At 48.3% G+C, this 15,870-nt stretch overlaps 1 protein-coding gene across 3 annotated transcripts in view; it reads left to right on the top strand.

The window, feature by feature from the left end:
* The first annotated feature begins 3,681 nt into the window (after nucleotides 1–3,681).
* TFCP2 (transcription factor CP2) overlaps nucleotides 3,682–15,870 on the top strand; it is a 36,737-nt gene continuing 24,548 nt past the window's right edge. For 2 of the 3 annotated variants that reach the window (XM_074935274.1, XM_074935273.1), the window contains exon 1: nucleotides 3,682–4,138. In XM_074935274.1, coding sequence (XP_074791375.1) covers nucleotides 4,017–4,138 — 122 coding nt within the window. In that variant the 5' untranslated portion in view covers nucleotides 3,682–4,016. Of the gene's footprint in view, nucleotides 4,143–15,870 lie in introns of all 3 variants that reach the window. The other variant, XM_074935275.1, reaches the window with a different exon arrangement.

Here is a 15,870-nt window from a genome sequence, read left to right as displayed (position 1 = left end):
TGGGGGCGGGGTCCACAGTCTTATTTTTCATAAGACTTGCCAGTGGGCCAGGGGGCACAGACAGTGAGTGGTTTGTGCCGTACCTATCTCCCCATGATAGCTTAGCCAGTAGGCTCCCACCCCTCAACACATACACATACCGGTCAAGAGAATACTAGAGATGACAGATGTTTGAGATAAAATTGACAGCAGGAACACAGCTGCTTTTGCTGAAATGTATGAGGAAGACCCAAAGAGCCATAGTACCACAAACATAAAGAATCCAAAGGGGAGGTTGATTCTGGATTCAGAGCCTGCCGTCTAAAGGCAAAATGCTCCTGAATTGCCTACCTGGAGCGGTGCTGGATCATTGCTGTTTCTAAAAAACAAACAAAAAACACATACATTAACGTAGATTTGAGGGTGAAATTTGACCTCCTGGTGCTGACAGACAGCATAATGCCTATGCACCACTTAAATTCACCGAACAAACAGGCCAGCGTGCCTAAATTTCACCTGAGGGGAATTAATTTGCTGATCTTTCTGCCAAGGAAGGTGCCGCTGTGGTCCAGAGATGCACACGCAACATTGGCACAAACCAGGCAGCAGGATTTTGGAACCTGCTTTTTTATTTCAGAGTCCACTGATGATTTCCAAGCCCTTCTGACTGCAGGGCCTGGTGGCCGCCAGGTGGCATTGTTTCCCAAATCCTGCAGCTGCAAGTTGCATAATGGATATAAAATTAGGGCCCCATAAACACCAATTAGGAAGGGCTGGACCGGGGGAGGGGGAGAAGAGTTTGCACTTGCTTGATGGTTCATAGGCTAGGAGGGCCATGGGCCAGCTACTTTTAAGCAGTGGTCCTGTACTAAATATGTCAGAGGGCTGCCTCCAGGAACTATCTGAATTGGTGGCACTGATTGAAAAGTTCAAAATGTTCTACCGTTAAGAACAGAAAATGTTTTCCCCGAAGCTGTCGGGAATAGGGCTCAGGCAGTGTGTAAGGGAAATAATATGTGCTAATCCTCTGCTGGCATCTGGATGAGAGAGGTGCAAGCCCCATTTTTCTGGGAAGAATACGGCCCAAAATAATGGGGAACGAATTCTGCAGGGAGAGAAACTTTTATTGTAAAGGATGGAAAAATAGAGAGACAGGTTGAGAGTGGAGGGAAATTACAATCTGCTAATGTGAGCACATGACTGAATGTAAACGCTTTGGGCCAAGGAGTGTCTTTTTGCTCAATGTTTGTACTGCACCTTGCACAGTGGGGTCGTAGTCTGTGGCTCGGGCTCATAGGTGCTATGGCAATACCAATCATAAATAATAGGTAGGAATTTCCAATGCATATTAATTGTATTTACTCTAGGAAAATAATACAGATGGCGTTAATCATATGTCCCTCCAGTTGGGGCTGAAAACTGATTACTAATGTAAACAAGCCTGATCCCATTTCCAGCAGACATTGGGCTGAGTTTTCATTGCAGCAGGGCTCTCGCCCACTTCCCAGAACAGCAATGCCGGCAGCCTTTGGAAATCCACCCTATGAAAACAAGCCCCCCCACCCCAGCTTGAATCTGTCAGTGCTGATGGTTCCTGGGAAAGAAACTGCCACCCAAATTGTAGGGCAGCAGCCAGCCTGCCATAGTGGTGGGAATGCCAGGCCCCCCGTCTGCATGCTGAGGGCTGTGTGGATGGAAGATTCTGTCTGTAGCATCTGGATGGAGTGGGGGAGCATTTCAGTCAAAGCCTTACTTTTCTCATTTGAAAAAAAAACAAGGAGTATTTGTGACTAATAAATTTATTTGGGCACAAGCTTTCATGGGCTAAAACCCACTTCATTGGATGCATGCAGTGTTTGAGATGCATTTGAGTTCTAGATCTACCCTGAAAAGGGCATCCAGCAGCCAGATCACCTGGAGAGGACCAGCAGGGTGGGGTGGCGGGGGGAAGCTATGCACAAAGCTGGAGTTCTCCTCTGTTTGCTACAAACACTCAGCTAGCTCCAGGGTTATGTTAAGACTTAATTGATCCATCTGCAAAGTTGGTGTGTCGGACTGGAAGGATTTTGTCAGGTTTGTACCAAGTTATTTTAAGAAACTCGCTATTGGTTTACACTGGTTTTGCTTTTCCAGCCCATTGGATGTGAAAACTCAGCAGCTGTTCAGTACATATTTATTGTAATGCATAAAATAAGCAAGTGCACTATTTGCCTTTGCTCCTCACTTAAACCCTCTATTTTTCTTGGAGTCCTCCAGCTCCACCAATGCCCTTTAGATCTCACCTGGCATTCTCCCTTCCTGCTAATGCCCCTCAGTCCTTACTTGCAGCCCCCTGCTATCCCAGCCCTAGGCTCATTCCCCAGGACAGTTCTGCCACTGCCCTTCAATCCCAATCCACGCCCCCCACTATCTCTGCCCCCTCCCTCCAGGTCTGCCACTGCTCTCATTCCCGACCCAGAGCCCCCCTGCCATTACCCAGTCCCCTAAGTTCCAGGCTGAGTTCACCCCAACTCATTACACTTAGTAGCCAGGGACAGGAATCGAACCCGTAGCCCTCAGAGGCACTGGCCTGAGCCAATTCCTACAACTGTAGAGGGAGAGAAATCCGGACTGTACCACGCCGAGCGGTTCCTGAAGCCTTAACCCCGCTAGTCCCGCCCCGTCCGGCGCGCTCAGCCTATCGCAAGGGTGCTGCCGAGGCGACGGGCCCGCCGGTGAGAAGTGATTGGCTGGCGCTCGTTTCGCGTCTGGAGGGGTCTGGGAGCCGCTATTGGCCGCGAGTGAGTGAGGGGGCGGGGCTTGCTCCCGGCTGGGCTGGAGGAGGGGGCTGCGGCGCTGCCGCCGCCTCCATATTGCGGGGCCGGACGACGAGGTGGCGGGGTCGTGGGTCGCGCTCGGGGCCGGGCAGCCGAGGGGGCCTAGGTGCCGCTGAGCGCGAAGGGGGGGGGGGACTCTGGGCGAGGGGTCCCTTGGGGGGGGTGCTGTCCTCTGGGAGGGGGGGACTCTGGGCGAGGGGGTCCCTGGGGGGGGTGCTGTCCTCTGGGAGGGGGGGACTCTGGGCGAGGGGTTCCCCTGGGGGGGGTGCTGTCCTCTGGGAGGGGGGGACTCTGGGCGAGGGGTTCCCCTGGGGGGGGTGCTGTCCTCTGGGAGGGGGGGACTCTGGGCGAGGGGTTCCCCTGGGGGGGGGTGCTGTCCTCTGGGAGGGGGGGACTCTGGGCGAGGGGGTCCCTGGGAGGGGGGGACTCTGGGCGAGGGGTCCCTTGGGGGGGTGCTGTCCCCTGGGAGGGGGGACTCTAGGTGAGGGGGTCCCCTGGGGGGGGGTGCTGTCCCCTGGGAGGGGGGACTCGGGGCGAGGGGTCCCTTGGGGGGGGTGCTGTCCCCTGGGAGGGGGGACTCGGGGCGAGGGGTCCCTTGGGGGGGGTGCTGTCCCCTGGGAGGGGGGACTCTGGGCGAGGGGTCCCCTGGGGGGTGCTGTCCTCTGGGAGGGGGGATTCTAGGTGAGGGGGTCCCCTGGGGGGGTGCTGTCCCCTGGGAGGGGGGGACTCTAGGTGAGGGGGTCCCCTGGGGGGTGTTCCCCCTGTGAGGGAGTGACTCTGGGTGAGAGGGTCGCTGGGGGGGTGCTGTCCCTGGGGAGTGGTGACTCTGGGTGTTGGGGGTTCCTAGGGGTTAGTATCCCCTGGAAGGGGGTGACTCTGGCTTTCAGGGTCCTTGGGATGTGTGGGAGTAGTGGCCCCTGGAAAGAGAGTGTCTGTGGGTGTTGAGGTCTCAGGGAGATAGTATCCCTTGGAAGGGGGTGACTGTGTGTTGAGCCCTCTGGGAGTTGGAAATTGTGGGTCCCTGGTGGGGAAGCATCCCCTGGAGGGAGCTCCCTCACTATTAGGGTACTATAGGGGGAGATTGTGGGTTTTGGGTGTGCCCGGGGTGTATCTCCTGGAAAGGGTGACTCTGTAGTGAGTACCCTGCTTCCCACTGATCTCGGAGAGGGTGGGGGGTTGTACATTTGCCACGGGGCCTGAGCCACAAGCCACTGGGTGAGGATGGCGTGGGCTCTGAAGCTGCCGCTGGCGGACGAGGTGATCGAATCGGGGCTGGTGCAAGATTTTGATGCCAGCCTCTCGGGCATTGGGCAGGAGCTGGGCGCTGGCGCCTACAGCATGAGGTAGGTGAGAGCCTCCTGAACATCTTGTCCTACACCATGAATTGAGAAGGGTGATGAGAGTAGAATATGGAGATTGTGTTTGGACCACCGCGGGCTGGGAGACTGCAGAGTCCAGGAGTAGTTGGATATTCCATTGGGCTGGGCTGAACAGACAGCACAGTGTATCACAGGTCTTGCATTTAATGGCAGATGACTTTCTGGTGGGCTGATTGAAGCCATCACTAGGTTGGAGCAGATCAAGGGGCCATTTAGTGCAGTATCCTGTCTTCAGTTGTGATCCGTAACGTAAGTAACGGGAGGACACCTTCCCCCTTGTTTGCATGCTGCATTTTTGAATGTGAAAGATGAAGTGAAACCAGTGGCTGGGAGATTTGGACAGCAGTATAAAACGCGAAGATAAGGTAGAATTTAGAAATAAGATGAAAGTGTGTCACTCCCTTCATGAAGTTGGCGTGAGGAGTTAGTGGTTGCTGGGAGTCAGAGTTAAAATTTAGCCACAGAACTCAATAGTCGAGATGGATAGTTTTTATAAGTTTTGTAAATCCTAAAATGGGAGTAATGGGGACTCTGTGCTTGAGAGCATCATCTAAACTCAGGGTCAGGAAGGATTTACAACACCTGCCTTTCCTCCCCTCACGTTCAGCGTTGCACAGCTGGTTAGATTTGGGGCAGTTCACCCCCTCTAAAAATCAGGTATTGGCCATGGTGGGAGGCAGGTTCTCAGGTGGTATGGACTGTTCAGCTAAAGGGGATATAGCAAATCCATTCCTCTGGAATCTGTGCTCCTGCTGTTGTCAGGTTATGGATAAATCATCCAGACTTAGGGTATGTCTATGAATACAGTGCTGCTGTACTGTTCTAATACAGCTACAACACGTCTGGTGAAGATGCTGTACGCTGACTGGAGAGAGCTCTTCCGTGGGCATAAACAAACCACCTCAGTGAGCGGCGTAAGTTATGTTGGCGGAAGCAGCTCTCCCACCAACATAGCACTGTGCACACGAATGCTTATGTCAATGTAATTTATGTCGCTCCAGGGGAATGGAATATTCACACCCCTGAGCAACATAAGTGTAGATATAGTCTAAATCCTGTGCCTCCCATCTGTTGCTGATTAGGAGAGCCTGTTCCATGCTTCTTTGTTCTATGCTCCATCAACTAATCAGGCCAAGAGTCTCTCTTCCTTAATCTTGCCCCGAATAATCACGCCCAAGGGGTAGGAGAAGCACCTTCAGCTCTCTGTGATCTGAGTGCAGGCATTAGTATCTTAATACTTTAATTCAAGAAGGAGGTTGATGAAGTGGAGACAGTTCAGAGAAGAGCCATGAAAATGAATAAAGGATTAGAAAACCTGCCTTAGGGTTGGTCTACGCAGGAAAATTACATCAGCATGGCTGTGTCTCTTGAGGTGTAAAAAATTCACACCCCTGAGGATGTAGCTAAACCCTCAGTGTAGGCGGGGCTAGGTTGACAGAAGAATTCTTCTGTTGACCTAGCTGCCACCTCTTGGAACTCTTCCCATTGGTGTAGGTCGTGGCTACACTGACCTGTACAGCTGTGCCCCTGCAGCTTTTCAAGTGTAGATGAGCCCTTGTAGTGATAGTCTCAAAGAGCTCATTCTGTTTAACTTAACAAAGAGAGGGTTAAAGGGTGACTTGATTACAGCCTATAAGTATCTACATGGGGAACGAATATTTAATAATAGGTTCTTCAGTCTAGCAAAGAAGAATCTAATATGGTCCAGTGGCTGGAAGCTGAAGCAGGCTGGAAATAAGGTGTAAAATTTTGACCGTGAGGCTAATTAACCACTGGAACCATTTACGAAGGGTTGTGGTGGATTCTCCATCACTGATCAATTTTACAGCAAGATTGGATGTTTTTCTTAAAACATCTGGTCCAGGAATTATTTAGGGGACATTCTGTGCCCTGTGTTGTGCCCTAGGTCTGACTAATCACAGTGTTCCTTTCTGACCTTGGAATCTACACTTCTCTGAAATTCTGGCTCTCTTCCTTTCTGTGGCCTTGGGGGAAGTCGCTTTCCCTACTTTGCAGTGGGGGCTGGGAGGGAGTTTAAGGATCATATGGTTAATATTAAAGTGCCTAATTAATACTTGTATTATGATAGTGACCAACAGCCCTGCTCAGGATCAGGACCTCATTGTGCTGGACACCGTACTGACCTGTTCTTGCTTAGAAGAGTTTGTGTTAACCCACTGCTGAGGTGTCTCCTTGGTCCCTCTCTGTACCTGATCTGCAGGGGATAAGAGACTGTCACAGCCCCAGCTAAGCTATAGCAGCTCATGCTTTCAGCTCTAGAGGTCCTCAGTTCAATCCCTGGTGTGGTGGTCGTCACCCTTGCAATCAAAGATGACATATGACATGCAGTGTCAGGGAGAATTTAATAGACACATGTAGGTTGGTAGTCTGTTTTCCCCTCCCCCGCCCAATAATTCAAATATATAAAGTACCACCTATTTCCCTCTGTCTCTCCAGCCGTTATTGACTGGCTGACTTGATGTGGCATTGAGAGGTGATCTGAAGATGATGAGGGTGGTGGCCTCACTTGTCGGGAAGGCATAATACTTAATAAAGCGCTTTGAGATCTACAGATGAAAAGTGCAGTATGAGAGCTTGTATCATGTCATGGATAAGGGGTGGTATGGAAGAAGGTGCAAATGAGTCTGGGTACTTTTTGGCCCCACGGAGGAGAGGGGCAGGAGGACATTACAGTAAGGCAGTGGCAGGGAGGCGTGGAACCGTGAAGGACCTTGATGGGCAGGTTGGTGATGGAACAGGGGAAGCCAGTGGAGAGGTTTAGTTAAGGGGGTGTTGTGGTCAGTGTGATGGGCAAAGAGGCATTCTAGAGATCTTAGGGTTGGTCTGCATGAGAAAGTTGCACTGGTTTAACTTAAGGTGTGATTTTTATTTTAAACTGGTGAAAAAGTGTGTGTGTACATTCCTATTTTGACTGAAACCAGGCTTCTTTTGGTCAATCCTAATCAACTGAAGCTGAATCAAAACAAAGCTGGTTTGAAATACAATGGAGGGGAGGTGTCCAAGATGTCTCTTGATTACAGACACGAGTGCCTGGGAGGATGGTGGAGTTGCCAACAGTGATGGGGAGACAGCTTGGCAGGAAAGTTCAGGAGTTTGGCCACCTTAAACTTAACATCTGGGAGGAGATGTTGGAGAGACAGGCCAAGGGGTGGCGTAGGGTGGGGGGAGATGGGTCAGGACTGGAGAGGTAGAGTTGAGTCACCTGTGGAAAGATCGTGATCAAAACTGTCAGTGGAAGCAATCACCCAGAGGGCGGGCATAATGGGATATGAGTGGGTCAAGGATGAAGTCCTGTCGAAACACTGCCCACAGAGTGACAGAGATGAGGCGGACCATTTGAATGTGACCCTGAAGGGCTAATCAGAGAGATGGGAGGAGAAGAAAGGACAAGATTTAAAGGAACTGTGTGTGATCAGTGGTGTCATAAGCAGCCGGGAACTGAAGGAAGCTGACGGTGGAGCAGGAAACTTGATGAGCAGTTTTGGAGAAGTGAAAATGGAGGAAGCCAGACTGGCAGGACACCCAGGATAGAGTTTGAGGAGAGGATTGTGAGGTGGGGAGAGATGGGGCAATAATTGGCAGTGTCCACGGTTTCAAGGACATGTTTGTATTTTGAGGAGAACTGGCCAGAAGAGAGCAAAAGGAGAGAGGGAGGAGGGGGAAAGCAAACTTTTTTTTTTTCCCCCTCCAGGAAGAGCTTCTCCCAGATAGGTTGACATGAAACTTCACCACCACTAAGTTGTTGCCATCTTAATGCCAGCATTTAAATCATCCCATTGGGTAGAGGTGCACTCTGAAAAGTTCAAGCAGGGGACACATAAGGTGGAGTTTGAAATGTGCTAAAAGTTAAATGACATTTCCTGGAGGAGGACGACGTGTGCAAATGCCAAGGTGCTTTAAAAGCAACAGGCTCGCGTTAATCTAAGGCTATGTCTACACTACAGTTTGTCGGCGTAATTTATATTCCTCAGGGGCGTGAATAAACCACCCTCCCCCATAGCGACATAAATTACACTGACCTAAGTGTTGGCGTGGCCAGCGCCATGTCGGGGGGAGAAGCTCTCTCGTAGCTACCGCCGCTCTCGGAGGTGGTTTTATTATGCTGACGGGAGAGGTCAGCTTGAAGCATCTTCCCCGGACATGCTGCAGTGGCACATCTGCATCAGTGCAGCTGCGCTGCTACGGCAGCACTGTATGTGTTGACATGCCCTTAATCCAGTGGTTCTCAACCCGTGGCCAGTGGGCCGCTTGCGGCCAATCAGCACATAGCTCCAGCCTGTGTGACTTCCTCAGGTCCATACTGGTAGTATATATATTGTGTGGATGTAGCCCACCTAACACACATACAGCTGCATATGCAGCCCACAATGGTACATAGGTGGAGAACCACTACCTTAGTCCATTGTCAATAGGAAGTGAAGGGCTCCTTGCTTTCTGGTACTTCATCTCCTTTAGGGGACAGATGGTGTTAAATAGCAGCTGTTATTGTTCAGGCCTGGTCTTTTATTTAACCAGGTGATGGGGATAGCTAGAGCCGTCTCCTGGTTGCCTCTGAGTGTATGACTGAGACTACTATCAAGGCTCTACAACACCAACGTATTCTTGTGGCGTGTCTTACGTGCAGACGGTACCTGCTCTGTTTCAAGCATTTGGGACACGCTCACGTTTATCATATATAACTCTTAAAACCAACTCCTTTAACTATCTTACTGATAACACCTTCAAATATTAAAATTAGATTGTAAGTTCTTTGGCGCAGGGACTGTCTTTGTTCTGTTTGTACAGCGCCTGGTGTAATGGGGTTCTTATCCATGGCTGCGGCTCCTAGGTGCTAACACAATCCAAAAAAAACCCCAAAACCAACCTTAAAGAGGTAACATTAGTTGGTGAGTGTGGCTTATTATTTATTTATATTAATTTGTATTCCCATAGTGCCTACAGACCACAGTCCAGGCTCAGAACCCCTTTGAGCTATCAGCTACACAGGTACATAACTGAAAGATGCTTCCTGACCCGAAGAGCTTACAGGCAAAGTCATGATGCAACATCAAGGGGATTACAACAGACAGACATGGAACGCAAAGCAAACAGATAATTTGTGATGAACGTAATAAGCAGCAGTTACAGCACTCCCACTTTCCTAGCTATTATCAAGTGTTTCAGAGCTAAATGGCCTGTCTCCTCCTGAGAGGAAATGCAAGCAGTGAAAATAGACTGGTCAGGTTTGCTGTAGCTCTTTGCCGTAAGTTTGGGCTTCAGACTTACAAACTAACACTTCGCTTATTTTATTTTTGCAAAAACGCTAGGTCTGAGCTTCCTACCGTTGTTTAGTATTCAGAGTGACTGAGAGGGAGAGAAATGGAGAGGTGTTAGCAAATGGGGAGATGTTTTCAGTTAAAACTTGAAGTGAGATAGAGGAAACCTGTTCTAAGTAGCAAGAATGTTCTGGCACCAACACTCCCCTGCAGTGCGCAAGGAAGGCCGAGCCTAGATAGCTGGTGGAGGTGGATGAGATTGGGGAGTGGGGGCGGCAAGGGGCCTGACTCCATTGCCCTGCATCTTGTGGCACCAGTGCAAAGTGCTGCTGATCTGACCTGGTAATGTCTTGCACTTCAGTGGTGGAAACAATGGTACAAGGCGTGGTGCGGTGGAGAATTGGGCCTGAGGTCTGTGAAGTCAGCTGAGCAAGTGCACAGAGCATTTTAAGAATGACAGACTTTGAGCTGGCTCCTGGAATGAACAGCCAGCCAGGAGAGGGGTTTGAGAATTGGGAGTGACTGGCTTATACTTCCTACATGTCAGAGGGTGGGCAGCAGCGTATCTTGCCCATATTGAAAGTGGAGTATTGTCTTATCCCCCTTCAGATAGTGGACTTCGTAGGACTATTCCCACCCTCCCATCTATGAAGGAACATAAATGGCTATTCTGAATTGTAGACAGATTAGAGGTGTCCACAAGAATGTAGAACTCCAGCGTTACAGGATCAGGTCTGACGATGCCCAGATGAGATGCAGCGTGGTCCAGTGGCTAGAGTGCTGGTCTGGGAGCTGGGTTCTGGTTTTGCCTCCACTACTGACTTGCAGTGCGACCTTGGAAAAGTCACTTCCCTTCTCTGGGCCCCTTTTCCCCCTCCCGCCCCTCTGTCTGTCTTATCTATTTAAATTGTAAAAATCTGGAGGCAGAGATTCTCTCCCGCTATGGGTTTGTGCTGTTACGAGCATAATGGAGCTCTTTGCCTTGGTTGTGCTCTCTCGGTGCCACCTCCTGCTATTACTACTTCTTCCTTTATAATCCCCAGTCATCCTCCTCTTTCTGTTCAGTTCAGATGCGTGCCTTTGGTTTATGTGCTTTGTCATCGTGCTGCTCGGTTTATGGACTTGTGATATAGTTTCCAAACAGACAGTTCTGAACCTATTTCAGAGTAACAGCCATGTTAGTCTGTTTTTGCAAAAAGAAAAGGAGGACTCGTGGCACCTTAGAGACTAACCAATTTATTTGAGCATAAGCTTTCGTGAGCTACAGCTCACTTCATCGGATTAGGTTCTAAACCTAATTTGTCAGCCATAGTGAAAAGAGGCTGGACATGAGGCTCCGGAACCAAACTCTGTGACTACATTTCAGCTCTTGTAATCTGGCAGTGCAGGCAGGCCCCCTCCCTTGTAATAGCAGGTGTTTTTTTCCAAAACAGAAACACAGAGAAATTAATATATTCAAGTGAAACCCTGTTGGCTGCATTTCAGAGCTTGCATTCCATAAAGGCGGCTTCGGTTAGCTTGCAAAGAAATGGGGGGAGGGGGATTTTACATCCTTAACTTGTAAAATGACCTTGGTGAAATGGCTTGTCTTCTCCTTCCTCTGTAAACCCAGCTGTGCACTTGATAAAAGCAGGGCAATAGTGCTGAATACCAGGAGTCTGAATGGAGTTTTCCCCAGGAAATAGCTACCCAGAACACCTGGCTCTTCCATACCCTCCCAGCAACACGCACCAACCAGAGGCAGAGCTCTGCTACTGAAATATTACCTGCAACTCCAGGGTAAAGAGCATTTAAACACCAATAAGTTTTCATACCACGTAATAGTAATTCACTTAAGCAAACTCAACTCCCTTCTCCTCCGTGGAAAGCATTCCATGCCTTAGGTCTGAACTCTGTTGGCCTCCTGAAACCTAACTCTCTTTCCCTGACATTTGTTGACCTAAGCTGAACATAAATAGTGCCTGTCCCACTGTAGGTAAATGCCTTCCTGACATCTGACATTTTCTCCTGTGTCATGGCCGTTCCACACGCCAGTCACAGGGAGGAAAGACTTCTGTAGCCATTTTGTTTCCTCGCTTGTGGTTGTTTTTCCCCTCCACCACTCCTTGTGGTTTTCAGTTGCTCTTTAATCTCACTATGGAAGAGGCACAGTGCTACCCTGGGAATGTACATTGGTAGATGGGTGTGGAGATGATCTTCACCCTCAGAGATGGACATTCTCGGCTTTACCTTATGGACATTCTGCAGTATAGGATCAGAGGATGTATTTCTAGGTATACTAAATCCTGCCTTGAAGCAAGGGGATGGAAGGCCTAGATGACTGCCTGAGATTGTCCCTTTCAGCTGAACATTTCTATGGTTTTGCTAGTGGATGCAATCATTGGTGTTACTGGTAGCTTTATGTAACATAGCAGTTCTAAGAGGTCAGACAGCTTTGAAAGATTTCATTAGTAACTGACCATACATTTCCCTTTGAAGAATTCCTGGAACTCTTTGTTGCTTGTTTGACTCTGTCAACTGTACAAGAGGGTCTCAGTTGTGAATCACTAGTTGTCTAGGAGCCGTTAATGGGAAGTATAAATTGGCTAATGGGGAATATAATTGTATGTTAGAGTACCAGCCGTGTTAGTCTCTAAGGTGCCACAAGTACTCCTTTTCTTTTTATGTTAGAGTGGTTCTCAAACTTTTGTACTGGTGACCCCTTTCACATAGGAAGCCTCTGAGTGCAACCCCCCGTTATAAATTAAAAACACTTTTTTTTAAAATATGTTTAACACCATTATAAATGCAGGAGGCAAAGCGGGGTTTGGAGTGGAGGCTGACAGCTCGCAACCCCACATGTAATAACCTTGCAACCCCCTGACGGGTCCGGACCACAGTTTGAGAACCTCTGTGTTAGAGCTTCTTGATTTTACCAAAATAAAACTTACAACTCATCATCTTCCTGAACTGAGCAGATGAATGGTGACATGAAAGGTCAGAGCATGAGAAGATGGGACTTGGCAGTGTACTGTGTCTTAAAGAAGGCTGGAGATAACACATGAGGTCACAACCTCTTGCTATCGCTTGGTAAGTCATTAAGAGTTTCCACTGGAGATGCTAGTTGTGAGTCCAAGCATTTTTGAGGACCTGTTGAGCTCTTTAAGCTCTGGCTGTCTTAATGATACCATTCCTATAAATATTTAAACTTTTTATTACACCATACAACATGTAAAGCTGACCCTACTACCCGGGTTGCATAGCACAGGAACGTAATGGCCTTTAAGTGATTAGAACTCCCAGCCTAGGGGCTCTTAACATAATCCATGACTGCTGTGACTGAGAGGTGAAGAAAACTGCTTTCTTTGGATGCTGTTTGTGATCTTTCTAGTGAGGATACCTCCATGCAGTTAACCATATCAGTATGATCACTGGACCAGAATGCCTGTCTGTATGTTCAGTTAGTAATCAAAGGCTCAGAAGGAGCTGTGCTTCGGTAACCTATACAGCCTTGTTAGTAGCTATTAGAGAGAGCACTTATCTTTGGTAGTGATGTATTATATTGCTTGTTTTACACTTAGCTAACAAGTGGGTAACTGTCGGAATTCTGTGCTTGATTAGACTAATTCCACCAATATGGCAGTACAGTGGTCCAGAACTGACTCTGTGTAGCACCTATTGGGATATGTAATATTTCTAACAGAAATTCAGAGTCCAGGTTAAGTAGGGCCCCAAATAGCTGGGGTCCTAACAGCTTTGTCAGCTGCTAAATCGGATCTGTAGCTATTATAGATTTGCTAAATATCTGGTGCTGTGAAAAGCAGTCTGTGACGTAACAGCGGACTGCTTTACTGTCTCTTAACCTGATGTTAGTTCCAGATTGTTATATAGAACTCCAGATGTTTTCCACCTGTTCTAATGCAGTGATGACTGGATGTTTCGTTATGTAGCGGTAAGGCTGGTGTTCTCAAGATAGGATGGTTGCATCCAGGGGAATTCTAGCTCAGGGTATCTTTCTGTAGGAAAAATAGCCATCACCGTTTTCAAATGGGATGCCTGAGCTATAGCAAAGATCGGTTCTTCATCTGTCCGTTCTGCAGAGAAACATCAAGCCAAGTCCTTTTAACTGGATTATGTAACATGCCCAATTGTGTAAATTCTCTTGCACGTTCCTTGATGCAGCAATGCTGTGTTTCCAGCACCCAGGCGTCTCCCTGGTATGTCTAGCTGGTTGTGTGGGGGCAGATGACTGCTACAGCAATATATCCAACAGTTGATGATGATGTGGCATAAGTTTCTTATACACACTGGGTGTGAGAGAGCCCCTAAAATCTAAGAATTTACTGTAATGTCTTGTGCATGTTCCTGGCTCTGTTTTTCCCTGGTGCTGCTCCCCCATCCCCTTGGCTTTCTAGGGATACTAAGTACCTTTCATTGTCTTTCTACTTTGTTTCAATGTGAGGGTTAGTATGTATGTTCTGTTGGTGTTTGGTATATTGGTGTTTTCAGTTCTCCCCTGATGCACTTACTAGGAGTGTGAGTCCATGAACAAATAGGCACCTGCCCAAGTTAGTTCCATAGTTGACTGGCATCGTTAAATATTATTTGCTTCCCTAAAATTGTCATCCTTTGGGGTTAAATGAGCTGCAAGCTTCTGCGGTCTCATGCTGTAGGGCTGACTCTTGGCACCAAGCGATGGGCTTGTAGCGGTTGGTCTGTAGCAGAAATATGTAATCTATACATATAGGGCCATACCAAATTCACGGCCATAAAAAAAGCATCACGGAAATCTGGTCTTTTGTCCGCTTTTACCCGGTACTGTGTAGATTTCACGGGAAGACCAGCATTTCTCAAACTGGGGGCCCTGACCCTGCGGGGGGTGGTCTCAAGGTTATTTTAGGGGGGGTGCGGTATTGCCACCCTTACTTCTGCATTGCCTTCAGAGCTGGGCAGCCGACGAACGGCGTCCAGCTCTGAAGGCAGCGCCCGGCCAGCAGCAGCGCAGAAGTGTGGGTGACAGTGCCATACCACGCCATCCTTACTTCTGCGCTGTTGCTGGCGGCGGCTCTGCCTTTAGAGCTGGGCTCCCGGCAAGCAGCCGCCGCTCTCCGGCGGCCCAGCTCTGAAGGCAGCACCACTGCCAGCAACAGTGCAGAAGTAAGGGTAGCAGTACCGCATCCCCTCCCCACAATAACCTTGTGACTCCCACCCCCACCCCCCCGAACTTCTTTTTGGGTCAGGACCTCTACAATTACAACAGGGTGAAATTTCAGATTTAAATAGCTAAAATAATGAAATTTACGATTTTTAAAATCCTGTGACTGTGAAATTGACCGAAATGGACTGTGGATGTCTAACTATACACATTGCTACATGGCCCTTGACTCTGTAGTATGTGAACATCTAGTGGAAGGCAGGGATGGTGATGCATGTAGAATGGATGATAGAAATCAGGGCATTTAAAAGAAATAAAGATAAGATGTCAATGCATCTTATCGTGAGGGGTGGCTGCAGCCAGCAACTGCCCAACTTGCCTTCTACATGGGTTTCTCTCTTTAAAAGCAGCCACTTCCTGTTATGATAATGATGGAATCAGATGGAGACTGGTTACTTTTGCAGCATTTTGGGGGGGAGGGGAGCCCATGAATATTTCATCTCCTGAAATCAAAGGGTTAAAACTTTGCTCAGGGGGCAAAATGGTAAATGTTTGACTAGTCCAGTTCTCCCTCAGCAGACTTAATGTTCAGCAAAAAAACCAACAAAAAACATGTTGACCTTTAAGGGTCTGGCTTAACCCTCCTTCTCTACCTTTCTTCCCCATACCCCCTACATTCCCCTAAAGTAGTTGAAAAGTAAAGTAGTTGAAAGGGGTGTCAAGCAAAACTTAATGTGCTTTTAAACTGTTTTTAAATGAACTCCCAGTGTGGTGGAAAATTTCTCAGCCTCTCCGAAGCAAGGTCTGCAGTGGTGTTAAAATCTCTGCTCTAGAGCAGGGCAGCCCCCACCGATATCGATCTGTGTGTGTTGGGCATGGTGGAAATGTATGCCACAATGTTCCTTCACTCCTCCTCCAGGCTCCGTTTTTGTCAACAGGGCACAGGGTGAAACTCTAGCTCACGAAAGCTTCTGCCCTAAATGCATCCGATGAAGTGAGCTGTAGCTCACGAAAGCTTATGCTCAAATAAATTTGTTAGTCTCTAAGGTGCCACAAGTACTCCTTTTCTTTTTGCAAATACAGACTAACATGGCTGCTACTCTGAAACCAAATAAGTTTGTTAGTCTCTAAGGTGCCACACGGATTCCTTTTTTTTTTTTTTTTTTTTTTTTGCTGATACAGACTAACAGGCTACCACTGAAACCTGTCAAAAAGTCTCCTATCTTACAACCTGCCACATGACCACACCTGAAATAGGATGGTTCAAAACAATCAGAGCTTATCTC

The sequence above is a fragment of the Natator depressus genome, chromosome 20, assembly GCF_965152275.1.
Source record: "Natator depressus isolate rNatDep1 chromosome 20, rNatDep2.hap1, whole genome shotgun sequence".
Lineage (NCBI taxonomy): Eukaryota > Metazoa > Chordata > Testudines > Cheloniidae > Natator > Natator depressus.
This window is presented reverse-complemented; position numbering and strand designations above follow the sequence as displayed.